The 19,309-nt window shown below is 37.7% G+C and overlaps 1 protein-coding gene across 3 annotated transcripts in view; it reads left to right on the top strand.

The window, feature by feature from the left end:
• Positions 1-19,309, top strand: part of SLC25A13 (solute carrier family 25 (aspartate/glutamate carrier), member 13) — a 207,937-nt gene that overhangs the window by 92,876 nt on the left and 95,752 nt on the right. For all 3 annotated transcript variants that reach the window (XM_011974699.1, XM_011974698.1, XM_011974697.1), the window contains one exon: positions 12,129-12,268. In XM_011974699.1, the coding sequence (XP_011830089.1) occupies positions 12,129-12,268 (140 nt within the window). The remainder of the gene's footprint in view (positions 1-12,128; positions 12,269-19,309) is intronic.

Below are 19,309 nucleotides of genomic sequence, written 5' to 3'. Positions count from 1 at the left end.
GTACTTTTTGCTACTTCATCACTCCATTTTAAAAATAGAGAGCGGGAGAAAAAAAGGCAGACCTGTTGAGAAGGTAGAAGAATGTCAGTTGGAGAGTAAATCAAAATAACCATGTGAAGCCACTCCTTAGTTAACTACTGCCTGAAGGTCTACTGTTCCTTAGAAGCCTTTCAGGATGTGGAGAGACTGGACTGGGGGCTGCTGTCCCTGTGCGTGCATGTGCACCTGTGTGTTCGTGTGTGCATGTGTGTGTGTATGTGCATGTTCATGTGCATGCATGATGAAGGGTGAAGAGAATTTGTGAATAGGAAAGAAGGTGTAGAGAACAGAAAGCTAACAGAAAATCCTAAAACTTAGAGCCCTAGGAAAATTTGACTATTTTAAACTAACTGTACTGCTCATTTAAAAATAGGAAAATTATACCATTCTTCTTTTGGTATAAGAGAGAGATAAAAATACAGTTTTTCTAAATTGGAAAATTTGCTGTAATCTTGTTGCTAATGACTGATTTCTTCCAACAGTTGCAATGCAGTTTTTGCTCTGATAGGTTGATAAAGGAAACAAAATCAAGAACATATTGGAAGTTCTCAGAGAAAATTACAGTTTAGGTATATGTTGGGGGTGGATACTTAGACATTTTAATTGAAATAAAGCAGTTTTATACTAATATGGGATCACTGTGGGTGTACATTTGTAGTACATCTGTTCTTGAAGCATTTAAGTAGGGTTAAATGTATGTTAATGCTTTTGCAAGAAAATTTTTGATAACATCCGTCTAAGGAAACTAGCTTAGGAAATAGGTTTTTTAAAACAATATAGATATTATATTTGCATCTAGAGAGTGAATTAGGACTCTGTAATGCTTTAAGAATTTTAAAACATTGGTTGTATTCTCTAGTGGTAATGAAAGTTAACAATAATTAACACACAACAGATGATTAAAGCAAGCTTACACATCTGGAGAGTGACCACAGTCTGCTATATGCCTCCAAACACCATTTTAATTGACCTACTTTTGATATTATGAAAGGCTAATAATGATTTATTCTACCCAGTTGAAAATGCTTTTTCTAGCAGATAATTGGAAACATCTCAGTTGGCCCCTCTGTTGATTTAGTTAGTGTGTGTGACAGAGATGGTTAGTATCTTACGCTAGATATCTGCCAGCCTTGAGCCATTTTGTTGTTGTTGACATCACAGTCACTGTGATGACTTAAATAGTGTATAAATCTTGAGAACTGATAGATCTGTCAGATTATAGAGGAGGAGGGATTCTTATCAATGAGGCAGACCATGGGTTCTCATTGTGATAGTGTAGAATGTTGGTTAACTGTGGACTCCCTGGCTGTGTCTCAAATCTACTGATTCAGAATTTTTGGGTGTGGGGCTTGGGAATGTGTTTTAAACAAGCTCTCCAAGGGAACATAGTTCATACTTCAAATGAACAATGGCTGAGTATAGTTTATGGCTTTCTTTCATGGATGAGGAAACAGGCCTAGAGGGGAAAAGGTGACTAGTTTCATAAGAATCACAACTTTGACTTGTGGCACTAGAAGGACAGGATTCTTTCCTGAATGCCACATGACCTTAACTCAGGCTAGTTCCATTCCTAAATACAGTTTTAAATTAGCCCTAATTTTTACATACACCAATACCACATATGACTTTAGTATAATATTTGGCTCAGCTTGGCTGTGTGTGTGCTTATTTTTTGAAAGATACCTATCACCACTGTACCTACATGCTCAGAATAATAGTAATAATAATAAGTTTACAGGGCCTTATAGAGAACTCAATTTTAATGTGCAGTACTTATGCTCTACTTACTATGTTTTAATGGCAACCATTTTCCCCCTAGAAGTTTCTTGAACGACTCTGAATTGTAGCCAGAATACTTCTTTCCTCTTCAAACCCTTAGCTGTGATTAATGTAAAAAGGCACTTGTCAAAAGGGTTTGAAATGGCAACCTTGATATTGGAGCATATGGCAGTAGAGATAGGTCTGCATCCACTTACTCCATTATGTTATTTAATGTATGAATTCAACAATTTGTCTTTTGCTCCCTGCTTAAAAGATGATGGCCATAGAAGCTGGTTGTTAACCATATCAGCAGGGTGGAATATTACTTCCCTTAGAGGAAAACCACAACTTTCTTTGAGGATTTAGCATGCATTAGAAAAAGCATGAAACTGTTCAGAGATAAAGTGCTGGGTCGTTCAGCAGTCTCTCTTTGCCTCCAAGAGGGGTTACTTTTATGTTTAACACAAACATCCCTTTTGTGTTTATTGTATTAGTGGAATTTTTAAAATCCATGAGAAAGAGAGAGAGATTATGGTTTAGTGTTTGAAATAATATAGCTTGATGAATCTTTTTTATTTTAATGGGAGACTCTTTTTCATAGATATGCTGCTTCAAAAAGTGAATCTTTTTTGAAATTAAAATGCATTAATTTAGTTATTCTGTTTGGAAACAAAAACATTGAAAGTTAAAATTTGCATAAGTGAAGACCTTGATGATTTCAGATTATAGTGTGGTGGAGGTTAAGGAATAAGAGTCCATAGAATTTGTAAAAACAAATTCAGTCTAACCACTTAATGGCATGTGCAAGTAATTTGCCAATTAAATATTTCTAGTGTCTGAAAGATCTTCAGAGAAAAGAGTGGAGGTTCTTAATCTTTCTTAATTTTATACTTTAAGAAACATAATAGAAAATTACTTAGTTTTTGATCACTTTTCATTCAAAATTTTAGTATATGAGCTCAAGAAAGGGTGGATTTTAAATATTTGGGGGAAATTATTGCTTTTTGAGAAATTAAAAACTATGATACTTCCAAATCACACTGTGCTCATTTAAAAAATAGTATTTGTAAATATTTGGTGCCCAGATAATAATTTTCATTATAATTAAGATTTTACACTTTGGAATTTTATGATTTTGGTGGTCACCTACTATGTTTAGAACATTGTACTAGTCATGCTTAGCTCCAGAACAACTGTCTAAGATAGATATTCCCATTTTAAGACTGAGAGAACTGGGTCAGAGTAATTTACCCAGGGTTACTCATTAGTAAGAGGCAGATCTCTGACAGTTCTAGGTGTTTTTTAAGAAAACTTTTTTGAGATATAATTTACCCATTTAAAGTATATAATTCAATGATTTTTAATATATTCACAGATTTGTACAGTTATCACCACATTCAATTGTAGAACATTTTCATCACCCCAACAAGAAACCTCACACCACACCTTGGCAATCACCACTCCCTTCCATCCAGTCCCTCCATCCCATGGCAATTGTTAATCTACTTTTTCTATATGGATTTGTCTATTCTAGACATTTCATGTCTAAAATGTGGGCTTTCATGATTGGCTTCTTTTACTTAGGATAATGTTTCCAAGGCTCATCCATGATGCAGCACATACGTTATTCCTTTTTATTGATAAATAATATTTCACTCTGTAGATATAGATAGGTCACATTTTATTTATTAATCAGTTAACAGGCATAAGAGTTGTTCCCAGTTCTTGGCTATTATGAATAACATTTCTGTGAACATTCATGTACATAGTTTGTATGGACATATGTTTTCATTTCTCTTGAGTATATTCCTGAGAATGGAATTGCTGAGTCATATTATAATTCTATGTTGAACTTTTTGAGGAACTGCCAGACTGTTTTCCAAAGTGGCCACACCATTTTCTTAAGTATATTCCCACCAGCAGTATTTGAGGGTTGCAGTTCCTTCACATCCTCACCAACACTTTTTATTATCTCTTTTTGATTATAGCCATCATAGCAGAGTGAAGTGGGTGTCTCATCGTGGTTTTGATTTTCATCTCCCTGATGGCTAATATCTTTTCATGTGCCTCTTGGCAATTTGTATGCTGTATTTGGAGAAATGTCTGTTCAGATCCTTTGCACATTTTTAAATAGGATTATGTGTACTTTTATTGTATTGTGAGAGTTCTGTGTGTATGCCAGAGTTTCTTATCAGATATGTGATTTGCGCAGTTTTTCTCACAGTGTACAGGCTGTTTTATCTTTTTCTTTTCTTTTTTCTCTTTTTTTAAAACTTTTTTATTTAAGTTCAAGGGTACATGTGCAGGTTCATTATATAGGTAAATTTGTGTCATAGGGGTTTGTTGTACAAATTATTTCATCACTTGGATATTAAGCCTAGTACCCATTAGTTATTTTTCCTGATCCTCTCCCTCCTCCCACCCTTTACCCTGTGGTAGGCCCCAGTGTCTGTTGTTCTCTGTGTCCATGTTTTCTCATCATTTAGCTCCCACTTAAAGTGAGAACATGTAGTATTTGGTTTTCTGTTCCTGCATTAGTTTGCTAATGATAACGGCCTCCAGCTCCATCAACGTTCCTGCAAAGGACGTGATCTCATTCTTTTTTTATGACTGCATAGTACTCTTTGATGTATATATACCACGTTTTTTTAATCCACTCTATCGTTGATGGGCATCAAGGTTGATTCTACCTCTTTGCTATTGTGAATGGTGCTGCAATGAATGTACACATGCTTGTGTCTTTATAATAGAATGATGTATATGCCTTTGGGTATATACCCAGTAATGAGATTATTGGGTTGAATGGTATTTCTTTTTTTAGGTCTTTGAGGAATTGTCACATTGTTTTCCACAGTGGTTAAACTAATTTACACTTCCACCAGCAGTACGTAAGCGTTCCATTTTCTCCACAACCTCACCAGCATCTGTTATTTTTTGACTTTTTAGTGGCCATTCTGAGTGGTATGAGATCATAACACTTTCTCTTTTTTTTTTTTCTTTTTTGAGGCAGAGTCTGGCTCTGTCACCCAGGCTGCAGTGCAATGGCGTGATCTTGCCTCACTGCAACCTCCGCCTCACAAGTTCAAGCAATTCTCCCTGCCTCAGCCTCCTGAGTAGCTGGGATTACAGGCACGTGCCACCACGCTTGGCTAATTTTTGTATTTTTAGTAGAGACTGGGTTTTGCCATGTTGCCCAGGCTGGTATTGAACTCGTGACCTCAGGTGATCTGCCTGTCTTGACCTTCCCAAAGTGCTGGGATTACAGATGTGAGCCACCATGCCCGGCCGTTTTAACACTTTCTTAATGGTATCCTTGGAATATAAAGTTTTAAATTTTGATGAAGTACAATTTATTTATTTTTTTTCTGTTGCTTGTAGTTTTGGTGTCAACGAAACCATTTCCTAATCCAACATCAAAAAATTATGTCTATATTTTTTTTCTAAAATTTTCTTGAAAATATGCCTATATTTTCTTCTAAAACTATTCAGTTTTAAGTCTTGTAGTTAGGTCTTTGATTCATTTTGAGTTAATTTTTGTATATAGGGTGAGATAGGAGCCCAACTTCATTATTTTGCATATGGATATTATCCCTGAAGCAGTTTTTTCTTATTGTCTGTTACCTTTGTTGGAAATCACTTGACTATAAATGTGAGGGTTAATTTTTTTACTCTCAATTTCATTCTGTTGTTCTCTGTGTCTGTCTTATACCAGTACTACAGAGTCTTGATTACGCTAGCTTTATAGTAAATTTGAAATCCAAATTTGTGCCAGGCGTGGTGGATCACGCCAAGTTATTGTTTTTGAAGCTACTGTAAATTGAGTTTTTTTGTTTCTTTGTTTTTTTTGAGATGAAGTCTCACCCTTGTTGCCTAGGCTGGAGTGCAATGGCACAATCTTGGCTCATTGCAACCTCTGCCTAGGCAATTCTCTTGCCTCAGCCTCCCAAGTAGCTGGGATTACAGGTGCCCGCCACCATCCCAGCACTTTGGGAGGCCGAGGCAGGTGGATCACAAGGTTAGGAGTTCGAGACCAGCCTGATCTAACACGGTGAAACTCTGCCTCCACTAAAAATAAAAAATTAGCTGGGTGTATAAAAGCGCCTGTAATCCCAGGTACTCAGGAGGCTGAGGCAGGAGAATCACTTGAACCCGGGGGGCAGAGGTTGCAGTGAACCGAGATTGCCCCACTGCACTGCAGCCTGGGCAACAGAGCAAGACTCCATCTGTTCTTCTTTTTCAAGATTGTTTTGGCTCTTCTGAATCGCTTGAATTTTCATAATGGATTATTGGATCAGTTTGCCAATTTTTGCAAACAAGCCAAGTAGGATGTTGATAGGGATTACATTGAATCTATAGATCATTTTAGGGAGTATTGCCATTTTAAAATTAACTTTGGAGAGTTTTGCCATCTTAACAATATCAAGTCTTTTAATCCGTGAACATGGGATGTGTTTCTATTTATTTAGATTTTCTTTAGTTTCTTTCAGCGATGTTTTGTAGTGTTTAGAGAATCAGTTTTGCACTTACTTTGTTAAATTTATTTCTAAGTTATTGTTTTTGAAGCTACTGTAAATTGAGTTTTTTTTTTTTTTTTTTGATGACGTCTCACCCTTGTTTCCTAGGCTGGAGTGCAATGGCACAATCTTGGCTCATTGCAACCTCTGCCTAGGCAATTCTCTTGCCTCAGCCTCCCAAGTAGCTGGGATTACAGGTGCCCGCCACCATGCCCAGCTGATTTTTGTATTTTTAGTAGAGACAGGGTTTCACCATGTTGGCCAGGCTGGTCTCAAACTCCTGACCTCAAATGATCCACCCGCCTGGGCCTCCCAAATGCTGGGATTACAGGCGTGAGCCACAGCGCCTGACTGAGTTGTTTTTTAAATTTCATTTTTGGATTGCTTATTTCAAATACACAGCAATCAGTTGATATTTGTATATTGATTTTTGTCTTCCAACCTTGCTAGACTTATTTATTAGTTCTAATAATTTTTTAGTGATTTCTTAGGACTTTTCTGTATATAAGATAATGCCATCTGTGACCCAACTTTTAAAGGTCTCAACTCTTTTCACTATAACCATACCCTGTAGCCTGGGAAACTTACTAACTTGGGAGAAATAGGTTGACTTTTTGAGGTTATCTTTAGGAAGGAAACAACTGCCACTTTGTCTTCTCATGATGTAAACAAATGCAGCAGACTTTTAAGATGGAAACTTTTGTAGAGAAAGCAAAGTCCCATAAATAAAAGGATCTTTGAGCTTATTTGGTGAGGTCTTACTTTAAATAATATCATTATTATTTGGTGATATTATGGGAACTACAGGCCTTCCAAACATAGCTTGTTTGGCACAGACTGAAATAACAACAATTATATTTTACTTTAAAAAATAAGCATTCTAATTTGGCTTTACTTTTAGGAGGAGTGGCTGAACTAAGAAAAATATGACTTTATATATCCAAAATATATACTAGTGCTACATGCACATTTTAATGCTAATTTAGTTTTGTTTCTCTGCCTATATGACCTCAACATGGGGAAAAGAGTTTAAGACTTGTAGTTTAAACCAGCAGAGACCTCTTCTAATTATTTTTACGTTTGAGATAGATCTAGAAGGTGGTTCTTACCTGAAAGTCTTCCACGACTGAGTTACGAATTATTCTGAACCAAGTAAGCAACTAAAAAGGCTAAAACATTTTGGGTTTCTTTTTTCCTCTCCAGGATTGCAAGTTAGGTTTGGAATAGTCAGGGAATGGTAAGGGTTTAGAGAGAGGGCAACTCTAAGTTTGACTCCTGGAGTCTTTCGTGGTAAAGCTCATGGAATTGCCTATGTGGGAGCCAGAGTATAGAGTAGAACTGGGCTTGAAAATCGCTTTGGATTTTCATTTCTGATTTTTCAGCTATAAAATGAGAGCTGAAACTTGTTCTCTTACCTCTCAGAGCCGTACAAGACATAGAGAAATCTTAAACAATCAAATGTTAAGTGAGAAAGCTATTAGTGCCTCCTAAAAGGAGAAAATAATATTAACCTGAGGTAGTATTATAATGTCTCCCAGAGGGAGGGAGAAATGCAAGGAACCCATAGTGATTATTGAGTTTATAGATGTTTCTATTCATGAGCCTGCAGGGAAACGTAGAGACCAAACATTTCAGAAAATGAATGCCCCAGGATGATTCATTAGAGCAGAATGAAATATTCAGAAACTTAGGAGTCTATAAAATATTTTTGGAGAAAATGTGTGAGTTTTCCAGAGGAACAAGATTCATTATTTTGTTTTAAAAGACTTTATCAGTTGTGAGATGAATAGAAATATTGGTAGGTTTCCTTTAATCTTTTGCATATCATTTGGCTTGTCCAATTAGAATGGCTTGACAATCTTATGATATTTGAGTATATAATCCTGCTAGGTAGGTCAAGAGAGTAAAAAGTAAATTTTGTAGAAATTGTGCCAAGTGGTAAACAACTTCAGATCTTTTTTTCCCTGCAGAGCCCCATGGCCAACTGTTCTTTCCATAGCAAACTTTTCTTCACCATAAACATAGCATCGTGCCCTGGGGGCTTTAAAATAATGTTTGCTACTGGCAGGTGATGCCAGTGTCTGTGGCTACCTGGAACAGGATCTCTCATGTCTCAGTGATCCCAGGTGGCTTTGGTCCAAAGCACTGTAACTGGACCTTTGATTCACTTCAAAAGAAATGAACCTTTCTTCATACCGTTGATCTCCATTGAAAAGCTCCCTCAAAGGTCCCTCTCAGTAAATCCTTGACAGCTTTCGGGGCCCAGATCATGGTTTATCTGCTCCAACAAACTTTTCTCTCTCACTTCTCTTCTTAAATCTCCATTTCCTTGCCATGAGGCCACCCTGTGGTTTAGTGCTGATACAGTGTACTGTTTGAATCTGCTGTTGAATTATTTCTCATGTATTAGACTTGGATATAGCCTCATACCTTTTACTACCCTTCTTCTTCCCACAGGCCTAGTACAGTGCATCCAAGCTATGCTACTTAGAAGGTTACTAGCTAGCTAGCTAAGCCCTGACATTCCTACAATAGCCAGTGTGTTGGAACAGTCGCAAAGCTAATAATGGGCCTACATTCTCAGGGTCATGTGGTTGATAGACTGCCCAGTTTCAGAAGGCACCAGTCACGTGGACCATGAAGCGAATGCCATCCACTGGAGTTGTGCAGCATGGGAGCCCTGAGTGACCTACGTCTACACACGATCTGTGTTTACACATTCCTGCATTACACTGCTTGGTCTGGAGAGTCTTCTTTACCTCCTTCCTTTTAAATTTTTATCCATTTCAGTGAGAAGTTAAAAATTAGGAGTGAATCTAACCCTTCCATACTCCCAGATAATGCTTTCAGACTGAGGTCCTGGATGCTTGCATCAGAAAAACCTGGAGTGCTGACTAAAATGCAGTTTTTTCAGCCCCTCAACATGTTTAAATCACTTTAGGACTAGGCCTGGGGATTTTGATAAACGATGTTGACTGATGATTTGTATGCAGTGCACTGAAGTGTTGAGAAATGACTGTTGAATAGTTTCTCAGCAAGGGAAACTGTAGTGCCCCAAAGGGTTAATACCGCTGTCCTTAACCTGTTGCATTATCTATTGTAAACTTTTTCTGGTTCATTTAAATTCAGCAACTACTTAGTGAGCAGTTGCTCTCTGCCTACCACTGTGCCAGCCATAGTGGTAGAGTCAGATGTGAAGAATGGGGTCTTTGCTGTGAAGGGGCTAATAATCAATTAGGAAATAAAACATGTGCAATAAATATGCACAAACACATTAATATATGTGCATACATATGCATACTATATAATGATTTAGATAACATCATATGGAGATCTTTTATATACATCTAGTATAGTATACTCTAGAAGATTTATAGAGAGATCTTTTTTCAAACAAATCATTATTGGTACTACAGGCCTATAGGATTGTCAGATTTTAGATCTGAGAGATATCTTAGGGATAATGTATAACTCTGTCCTGCAGAGGAGATTTCAGTACATCAGCCAGGCATTTCGTAGAGATACACATACTCTATGGTATAGTCCAAAAAACTATAGCGTTCAGAGTTTCGGATTCAAATGTGAGCTCTAGTAAGCAGCAAATGGTAGTAAAAAGTAAACTTTAATTATAGATAAATAAGATTGTTGTTTATGGTGAGACACATTTTACATGCGTTCACTAATTTTAGAAAAACTTAAACCTACTTTTATGTATATTTATAATTTTAGACCATATAAATATAAAAATGGATAATAAGTGCCTTAGCTTTATATACCAACTATTTAGTAAATACCTTCTGTTACTTTCTATGGGAAACAGAGATTGAAGGAGAGATCAAGAAGGGGAAAGATCTTATTTTTGACAATTATCCTATGATTATTACATTAAAACTTTATTTCACTGGAATGCTTGGCAGAAAGGAATCTTTAAGTTAACTGAGGATAAACCAGAAAACCATTTTTTCTTGCATATTATTTCTCTCAAATTTTATTCTAGTATAAAATTTTATTTATAGTGTGAATTTTTTTTCTTTCGGTCACATCTTTATCATTTGAACATTATTTTCGTTAGATAATTCATTCATCTAAATTAGAAAGTTATGGGAGCCTTTATTAAAACTTTATTGGGCCTGCTTCCTGCAGAGATACAGACACTTAGACCTGGAAAGGAGCCACAGATTGTCTCGGTTAATATGTTTTGCACCGAAGAAAGTCATGTTTTATGATATTAAGGGACTTAGAGCCATTAGAACAATACCTGGCACGTGGTGAGTGCCCAGTAAACTTTAGCTCCTATTAGTAGAATTTGAATCCAAGTCATTTGAATTTTAGTTTGGTGATTTCTTCTCAGAAATCTTCTTCTACTTAATTCCTTTTATTGACCCCTGGTCAGACTCGCTGATAATCTTTTTTTTGGTTTGTTTTTCCTTTAAATCCTAATTCTGGATTCACTTCATTTTCCTTATATCTTACCTCTTTTTTCCCTAAAAGTAAAGAAGACAGAATAAATTCAGTACTCGTACTTTAAAACTTTTAATTGTCCTCACCAGGGCCAGTCTGAGGATTTCTGCCACCTTTTATAAAATTTCATAAAATTTATGCCCAGCATAATCCTGATTTTTACTGCCTTCTGTGTGCAAATACACACCCAACCTTATGCTAATGGTGGCACTACTGTCTCTTCATGGCGAGGCTTTAAACATTTCCGGAAACTTTAAAAACATGGAATAAAAACTGTGGGTATAATGGGGGTGGGAGTAGGAAATTTGGGGGGATACCATAGACACATATGCCAAAGGTTTTGGCACTTTTCAGAAGACTAAATAACTTTCTTCTTGTTTCTTTTTTTGTTTTAAATAGAAGCAAAAGAGAAAAAAGGTATCAAGACAGTTTGCTCATAAAAATGAGGTTTGGTAGATATATTTAAAGATATGAAAGCCAGGAAAAATTATTAATATGCTAATAATTTGCATTTTGTCCACTCTTCAAACACACACTTTTATTGAGAGGAGGAGGCTAAAAATAAAAACATTAAGCTTTAGAAAAGTAAGGTTTTTCATGTTGGGTTTTTTTTTCTCTGTCAGTCCTCTTACAGTTTTTCTGTAGAGGCTAAAAGAGATCCTAAGGCAGGACCAGCACCTTCAGTGACCCATCTAAATGGGATTGTTTGAACAATTTGAGAACTCTTGGGTCAAGCCAAAAGAGTGCAGTAGAAAGTGAAAGACTTGGGCTGCCGCCGGCTTTTCTCCCCATTTTCTTTGTCTTTCAATGCAGCTCGATAAATTGTTGGACTTTTTCAAGCACAGAAACAGCCTTAGGGGTGTTAAATATGTATGTCAAATTTTTCCTAATGGATTTCTAAATCTTCCAAAAACTTTTAAATAACTTGTTAAAGGCTATATGTAACACTTGTATCTTGTGGTATGTGTGTTTGTGTATGTATGTGTTTCCTGCCACTAAGATTGAATTCTCTCCTCCATACCTAGAAAATAATCATTATTTATTGAAACAAAAACAAATGAGATGATAATAGTTTTAGCTTACTACTTGGGTTTCCTACAGCTTTTAGGTTGTGTGTATGTGTGACTTCTTGATTTTCCCCCCCTTTATTTTGTTTGGTGGGATTTTTGACCTTGATTTCTTAACTGATTCCTTGAGGATTCTTTTATTTCTGCCATAGTTTGTAATCTCTGTGTCTGTTTAAAATTAAGTTACTTTTTTTAGTAAGAAAAAGTGATATCCATTCAATAACAGATTTTATCAGAAAGAACCTGATTTACTTTGTTTTAATCAACCCGTCTTTTCTCTTTTCAGAGGATGTTAAGCAAGTTTTTGGACAGACCACAATTCATCAACATATTCCATTTAACTGGGATTCAGAATTTGTGCAACTACATTTTGGAAAAGAAAGAAAAAGACACCTGACATATGCGGAATTTACTCAGTTTTTATTGGTGGGTCTAGCTCTTAAAAAGTTAAAAGGGTAAATAAGTAAACCTGGAATCAAATTGTATGTAAAAGTCCTGATTTGAGTCTTGAACTGTGATTTACTACACACTTTCTAGCCTGGCAAAACTGTCCCACTGGGAAGTATTTCTTTATTAATATGTTGAAATAATAGAATTAAATAGGATTTCCACAGATTTATGTAGAACTCCTTCAGGTTTAGAAGGAATACACATCGAGGCCCCGGGAAATCAAGTGATTTCCTCAAGGTCACTTAGGTCAGGAGGGGCAAAATTTCAACTTAAAATTTTGGCTTGTGACTGGCTATGTTACTGCTTACCAGTATTTTGTTTTCCCCTGGAAATGGACAGATTTGTCTTCAGCTTCAGAATCATTTCATCTGACACCTTTTATAGATAAGACACTAGTCTCAAATTTGGCTGCATATTGGAATCACCTGAAAGCTTTAAAAACTAATGTTGCCTCAGTCCCACCTCTAGAGACTAGATTTAATGGAGGCAGGGGGAAAGCCTGGGTATTTGGGGGCTATTTAAAGTTTCTTGGGTGGCCCTAATGGAGAACCACTGTGCCAAGGGCACTTGCGCACTTGCTTCCTTTGGGTTAACCACTGTAGGAGTTGTCTACATTTCTGGGGTGCACTTTCCCTAACCCAGTCCCTGCTGCCCTTTTCTTGTGACCCCCTTCCCCCACACATATGATCATATCATTGGGCTACTGATGATGCAAGGTGAAGAGTAGTCACAAAATATGATTATAACTTAGCTTTCCTTCAGCAGCATTATTTAAAAATACTTTAAATACAACATTATCATTTAGTCACTAAAGGTCAATATCTATAGGCTATATAGATGTTTATACATTTGCTTTGTTTCTACAGTTACATTTTATTTATACTTTATTAAATATATTTAAAACAACTCATGTAAGGGGACTCATTTGGTATGTTTAAATTTTGAGTCTTGAGAAAAATTTTAAATTCTTTGTTACTAGAAATGTCCTTAGTGGGTATCCTGGTGCCCCTGGGTTTTTCGTGTGTTCCAGACCTTGCCAGAGCCCTCTGGGGAGTGGTTGGAGTCCTGTTCTGGATGGAGGTGGAGGGTGCATGGGTTGTGGTGCTCACTTTGTAAAGATTTTGTAGTGTCCATTCTTAGCAACTAGCATTTGCGATAGGTTAACTTCAATAGGTGCTTCTCTTTTTGACTTTTAATGGTGTTATTAGATTCATTTAATTTGTCCTGCTGTCTAGTTTGCTTTTATTTTCCAGGCCTTTGGAAACATAAAACAAGATGCCCTAAACCTGCCTTTGTACTTTTTAAAAACAAAGCGTTAATGTCTGTGAATCCCTGTTTTCAGTTCTCTGTAAACATAAATCTACTTACATAACTCAGATGGAGAATGTAATGTGAGTTGCTGGATTTTTGCTGCTGTTTCAACAGGACATTGTTGTGCTGTAGGAGGCGGTATTCATTTTGATGAGGAATAATTACAATAATGTTATTGAGACAAATGCCTCAAATTGACTTTATGGAACACAGCCTAATTAACTTTTAATCTTAATAGGATGTTAGCAGTAGTAAGGATGATCGTGTTTCCTCCTCTAAGCAAGTGTCAATTATACTGAATTGAGTCGATTTTCAACTGCTCACAGCAGCCTCTAGGCCTTCCTCCAGATACAGGGAAGCCAGAGTCCAGGATTAAGTAACTCGGGGATTATGGTTATGTTTCCAAACAATTTGTAAGGCATTCACTTAAATTTGACTTCATTCTATAATGGTAAATGGAAGCATCCCACAGTGTCCTGCGTGGGATGATTCTGTCTCTGTAGCCAGAATAGAAGTACTGAACTTTTACTAGATTATAATGGTTATAGTGGTTAATGATCTCAGTGAGGGCCTTGCTTTGTGTCCTACTCCAGACCCAGACTTACAGGAATTAATGGATGGACCATGATAGGCTTTACCTGAATGCCAGTTTTAATGTCTGCCATTGGGTTCCTTTCTTCCTTCCATTTCAAATGTTTTGTTTGCTTCATTTGAACTCTTTTCTGAATGCAGGTAGAGCTTCAGACCTCTACTTCAGATGCTTTGTTTGCTTCCTTTGGGCTCTTTCTGGATACAGGTAACTTCTTAAAGATATTAGTGAATTTAATCTCCTGTGTTTCAGGCTCTTGCTTTGTCAGGCAGGTATCCGCCTTTCTGCTCTAGGGCAGGACTCAGAAGCAGGCACCAGCTTCCTGGCTGATGCCAAGGCTGTGAAGGCAGATGCTTGGTTGCTTGAAATGTGAACGAGCTGCCACCATGCATGCTGCTACCTGTCACATGATGAGGAAGGGGAGCAGCTGTAGGGACAGCCAAAAAGTGCTTGTGATTTCAGGGAACCTATGTGGCATGTAGAGACAGCACTCCTCTATTCCACTGAGGGTCCCGAGAAGGTAGCTCAGGTTGTTTCCAGCCAGCACGTTACCTGTGCTTATATATGTGTATACATGTGTGTGATTGGTGCGGCAGTATAGTTCTCTGCATTTCCTTTTTTTTTTTGTCATTTAGTAAATGTTTTACTATATCTAAGCAAGTGTGAGCTTCTGAGAAACCACCATGTGGCTGTGAGGATCTTACCTGGGTCATGTGTTTATCTGTGTAGAGTCTGGACAGGTCCCCCACCCGCTAAGGTGTTGACAGTACTGGGCATTGCTTACATGGTGAGCTGCTATGTCCTTTTCTGTGCTTTGGTTGTAAAAGTCATAAAGTGGTGAATCAATTTGATATGATTTGAGCTAAACTTGACTGATTTGTACTTTGCAAGTGGTAAGTCAATTTGATATTATCTGAGCTAAACTTGACTGATCTGAACTTCGCATCTAGTAGCATTGAAGCAAGTGGCAGGGATACAAAGCCTCCTTCCTGTAGTCTTCTCCCTCACTGGAATGGAAAGATTTTGGCAGGGAGTGGGGTCGCGTTTCTCTTACCCCATTATTTATACTGTTACATCTGTTGCTTGTATTTCTTAATGCCCAGTTAACTTCATCTCCATATAACTTCATGAATGATGGTATGTGTGAATGTGAATACAGTTTTATATGTGGGTATGTATGTGTATTTTAAAATAGTCTATAAACCTCTCCACGTATATCTACTCCCAGCTCCTAGAGCAAAGCTCTAATTTTATAGCTGCTAGATTTAAAATAGATTTTAATATTATTTGTATTTTAGAAAATAATTTGGAGAAATTTTTCTATTCTATATCTGATGGAACTGCAGTTGACAAATAGTATTAATAGGCTGGGGGCAGTGGCTCACGCCTGTAATCCCAGCACTTTGGGAAGACGAGGCAGGTGGATCACGAAGTCAGGAGTTTGAGACCAGCCTGGCCAACATGGTGAAACCCCGTCTCTACCAAAAATACAAAAAAATTAGCTGGGCGTAGTGGCATGTGCCTATAATCCCAGCTGCTCGGGAGACTGAGGCAGGAGAATCGCTGAACCCAGGAGGCAGAGGCTGCAGTGAGCCGAGATCAGGCCACTGCACTCAGGCCTGAATGACAGAGCAAGACTCCATCTCAAAAAAAATAAATAAATAAATAGTATTAACATAAAACTCGGTATTTTTTTTGTGTTGTGATTATTACTCATGTTGGGCAAACCATCTAATTCAGCAAATATTTGCTGAGCATGTCGGGTTGTCAAGAGAGGACTTGTGCACAGGGTTGAAAGGTGCAGAGACTGTAACTCTTGAGACACTCATAATTTGAAAATCTAGAAATTGTATCTGGGTATATCCACCTGACAGTGTGAAAGGAGCAACTACAAGTAAGCATAAAATGTTTGCCCTATGAGTTTGTTGTTTTGTAGCAAAAACCCTTAAAGGTTTGTGGCATAAACCCTAATGGCAGGTACTCAGATCCTTTACCAACATTTTTTCCTTTTTTTTTTTTTTTTTTTTTTTTTTTTTTTTTTTTTTTGAGACAGGATCTCACTCTGTTACCCAGACTAGAGTGCAGTGGTGCATTAGCGCTCACTACAACTTTCAATGCCAGGGCTCAAGTGATCCATCCGCCTTGGCCTCTCGAAGTGCTAGGATTATAGGCATGAGCCTCGGTGCCCAGCCTGCTTTGCCAATTTTTTTTTTTTTATTGGGTGAATGTCATAGGCACTTGAGGGCACAGAAAGAAAGGTTTCTAAAACTTTTCTGCTAAATTATTGTGTAGTCAGTACTGAGTCACTTTCAAAAAAGTTACAATAACTAGTATCTCTATGATGTTTGTAATTTACAAAATGCTTTTAAATATTCTGTTTTTGATAATAGCATCCTCTCAATACCCTAAAAGGTAATTATCATTGTCACCTATTATACACAAAAGAATAAACCTACTCTATGGTAAAATTTTGCATTTCCCAGTAATTTTCCAGGGAAATGGCCCGTAGCTTTCATTATGTTTCCAAAGAAGTATCCCAAAAAAGTGGTAAAGAGCAGCTGTTCTAGAGCTTAGCTTCTGCAGTCAGATGACAGGTGTGTGAAGAATTCAATAATACATTGCTGTTCCCACTCTATTGCACTGTCTCCAGGCCTAAGGCTATAGATAGCTATTTTCTGTTCCTAGAAGTTACCATGCATCTGAATGGCAGTGCCCAGTCATGCATTGCTAAACATCTAGCATTCCTGACCCCTACCTGTTAATTGCCAGATGTGATCATCAACAAGTTCTTAGTAGGGGTGCATAGTACTATCATTTCCAGGATTTTTTGTTTGATACTGTTTTATAATCTTGGGTATATATTTTACACATAATTATTTTAATTTGATAACAGTCTATACATAGGAGTTTCCAGTGGTTCCAATCTCAGGATGGAAAAGTCTAGGATTACTACCAAATTCCGTATTTCTGTTAACTGCAACAACACTGTGATTAGCTACCTCTCATATAGCATTTTCCAGCTAAGAAAGTTCTTGTGCTTGTATTAATATTTGTCCTGACAGTCACCTTAGGTGTTAAGCTAAGTAAGGCAGTTGGCATTGTTTCCCTATGAAAGCTGAGTTAACAGAAGCCTAAGGAAGTGTTCTGGATTTGTTCAAGATTAGACAGGTGGATTTGAAGTTGAAATTAATTTTTCTAAATCTCTGGCAGTTTTTTTTCTCCCAAATTTTAGTGTAAAAATTATCTGAGGTGCTTACTTAAAAATACAGAGTCCCAGGCCTCTCCACCCGCTCCCCACCCAAGACTCAAATTTAGTAGTGCTGAATAGGGCCTACGAAGCTGCCTTTCCAATAAGCATCCTGAATTGCGATGCTTTGGATGGTTCAGGAAACACATTGTGGCAAACTTTGGTCTGGACTAGGCAACCCCGAATGTGTAAAGGTAAATGTTTGGCTCTTTATCCTAAGACTTATGGGAAGCCTGTTGAGGCAAACCTCATCAGATTTGTGTTTCAGAAGGATCACTCTGCTATTGTGTGGTAAATCTAATGGAGAGGGACGTGACCAAGGAGAGGGAGACCAGTTGGTTACCTTTTAACCCAAAAGTCAAACAACTATGGTCTCGGTCAGATGGTAACAGTGATGGACCAGAGTAAATGGAGTCAAGAGAACCTACAGGGATAGGCCAGACAGGACTTCATGATTTAATGGGACGTGGACAGTCAAGGATTTGCAGAACTCAGTGTTGACTCCTGGGTTTTAGGCTTGGGCTAGTGGGAGGATGGTGGTGTTTCACTGAAATCGGGAGCATAGGAAGAAGAGGAGGTTTCAGGGAGGGGCTACAGAGTAGTGCTTTATATGTAAGAGCTGTTCACATGTGTGTTGGTGTATTGGCTCTGCTGCCTCTTTTCAGTTCTTTGTTGTTGAGATGATCTACTGTAGGAGCCCTATCTACAGCCCCTGTATACTTGGACTTTTTGAAGGAATTTTGTTCTGCATTTTATGTAGCTAGGAAATTTCTTCTGTTTCCAGGGGTCATCTGCCTATTGCTCTAAAAGCATCATCCAGAAATTTGCAATGCTCTGAATTGGTGGAGAGGCCCGATTTTGAGGTTGCGGATTCCGTTGGCTAGCCAAGAGACAGGATAGCTGACCTGAGAGGGAATGAGGCTAAAAATCCTATCTAATGTCTTCTCATCAAGTAGAGTTTAAGAATGAGGTTACCTGACCCAACAGAGAGCTCTAATCACAAGGGCATGAGTATTTTATCACAGTTTTATTCTGGTCCTCATTTTGCCAGAAGAGGATAATGAAACCCGAAGACATGAATTGTAGTAAATAGAGCTAGGAATAGAACCTGGGGATCAAAGCTGTGTCTGGCATCCCAGACTGGTCATTCATATTAGTAAGGATCCTTGTCCTCACATCACAAATCCTGTGTTAACCTGGTTGGATGCCAAAGCATACCCATGCTAGTAGTGCAACTGAACAATTTTGGTTCTTTTTAAGAAATCAGATTAACCATTATTTTGGCTTCTTGGTCAGCACAGTGTAGAGGTCAGCCCAGTTCTTTTCTGTGTAACATGAACATTTTGGTTATTTAGATCCCGAGTCCTAGAGAGTAGAACTGTAGAAGCCTGCTGCTCCCAGGTGTTGGTAGTTGCCACATGTCCCTGTACAAGCCAGAGATTCGCTGCTGCTGGTCAGCTGTGGTCTTGGCTTTATACTCACCATCAGTTACAGTTTGCTACTCTATTTGTCATAGCATCCTGGTATAAGGCAAAAATTTCAACACAAGAGACTATATATGTTAAAAACAAAATTGCTGCTACCCCTGCCCAACCTCCACCAAACAAAACATACCTTCAACCATGACAACCCAAATTTTCTAGCTTTAGAATTAATAAGCGATTTCATGTGTTCATAAAAAATAATCCCTTGTAGTAGAACTGACTGAAGCCATAATTCTTTACACATAAGTGGACAAATAACAAAGTCCTTGCTTAGATTTGAGTAATCTGAGCCATTTGCCCGTCCCTTTTGTCCCCCAACTTGTCTTGTCTGTAGTAGTGAAAGTACCTAGACCATGAAATTTTTTTCTTTTCTTTTTTTTTTTTTT

This window comes from Mandrillus leucophaeus, unplaced genomic scaffold, assembly GCF_000951045.1.
Source record: "Mandrillus leucophaeus isolate KB7577 unplaced genomic scaffold, Mleu.le_1.0 Scaffold148, whole genome shotgun sequence".
Taxonomy (NCBI): Eukaryota; Metazoa; Chordata; class Mammalia; order Primates; family Cercopithecidae; genus Mandrillus; species Mandrillus leucophaeus.
Note: the sequence above shows the minus strand (reverse complement) of the source record. Positions and strands in the feature narration are given on the sequence as shown.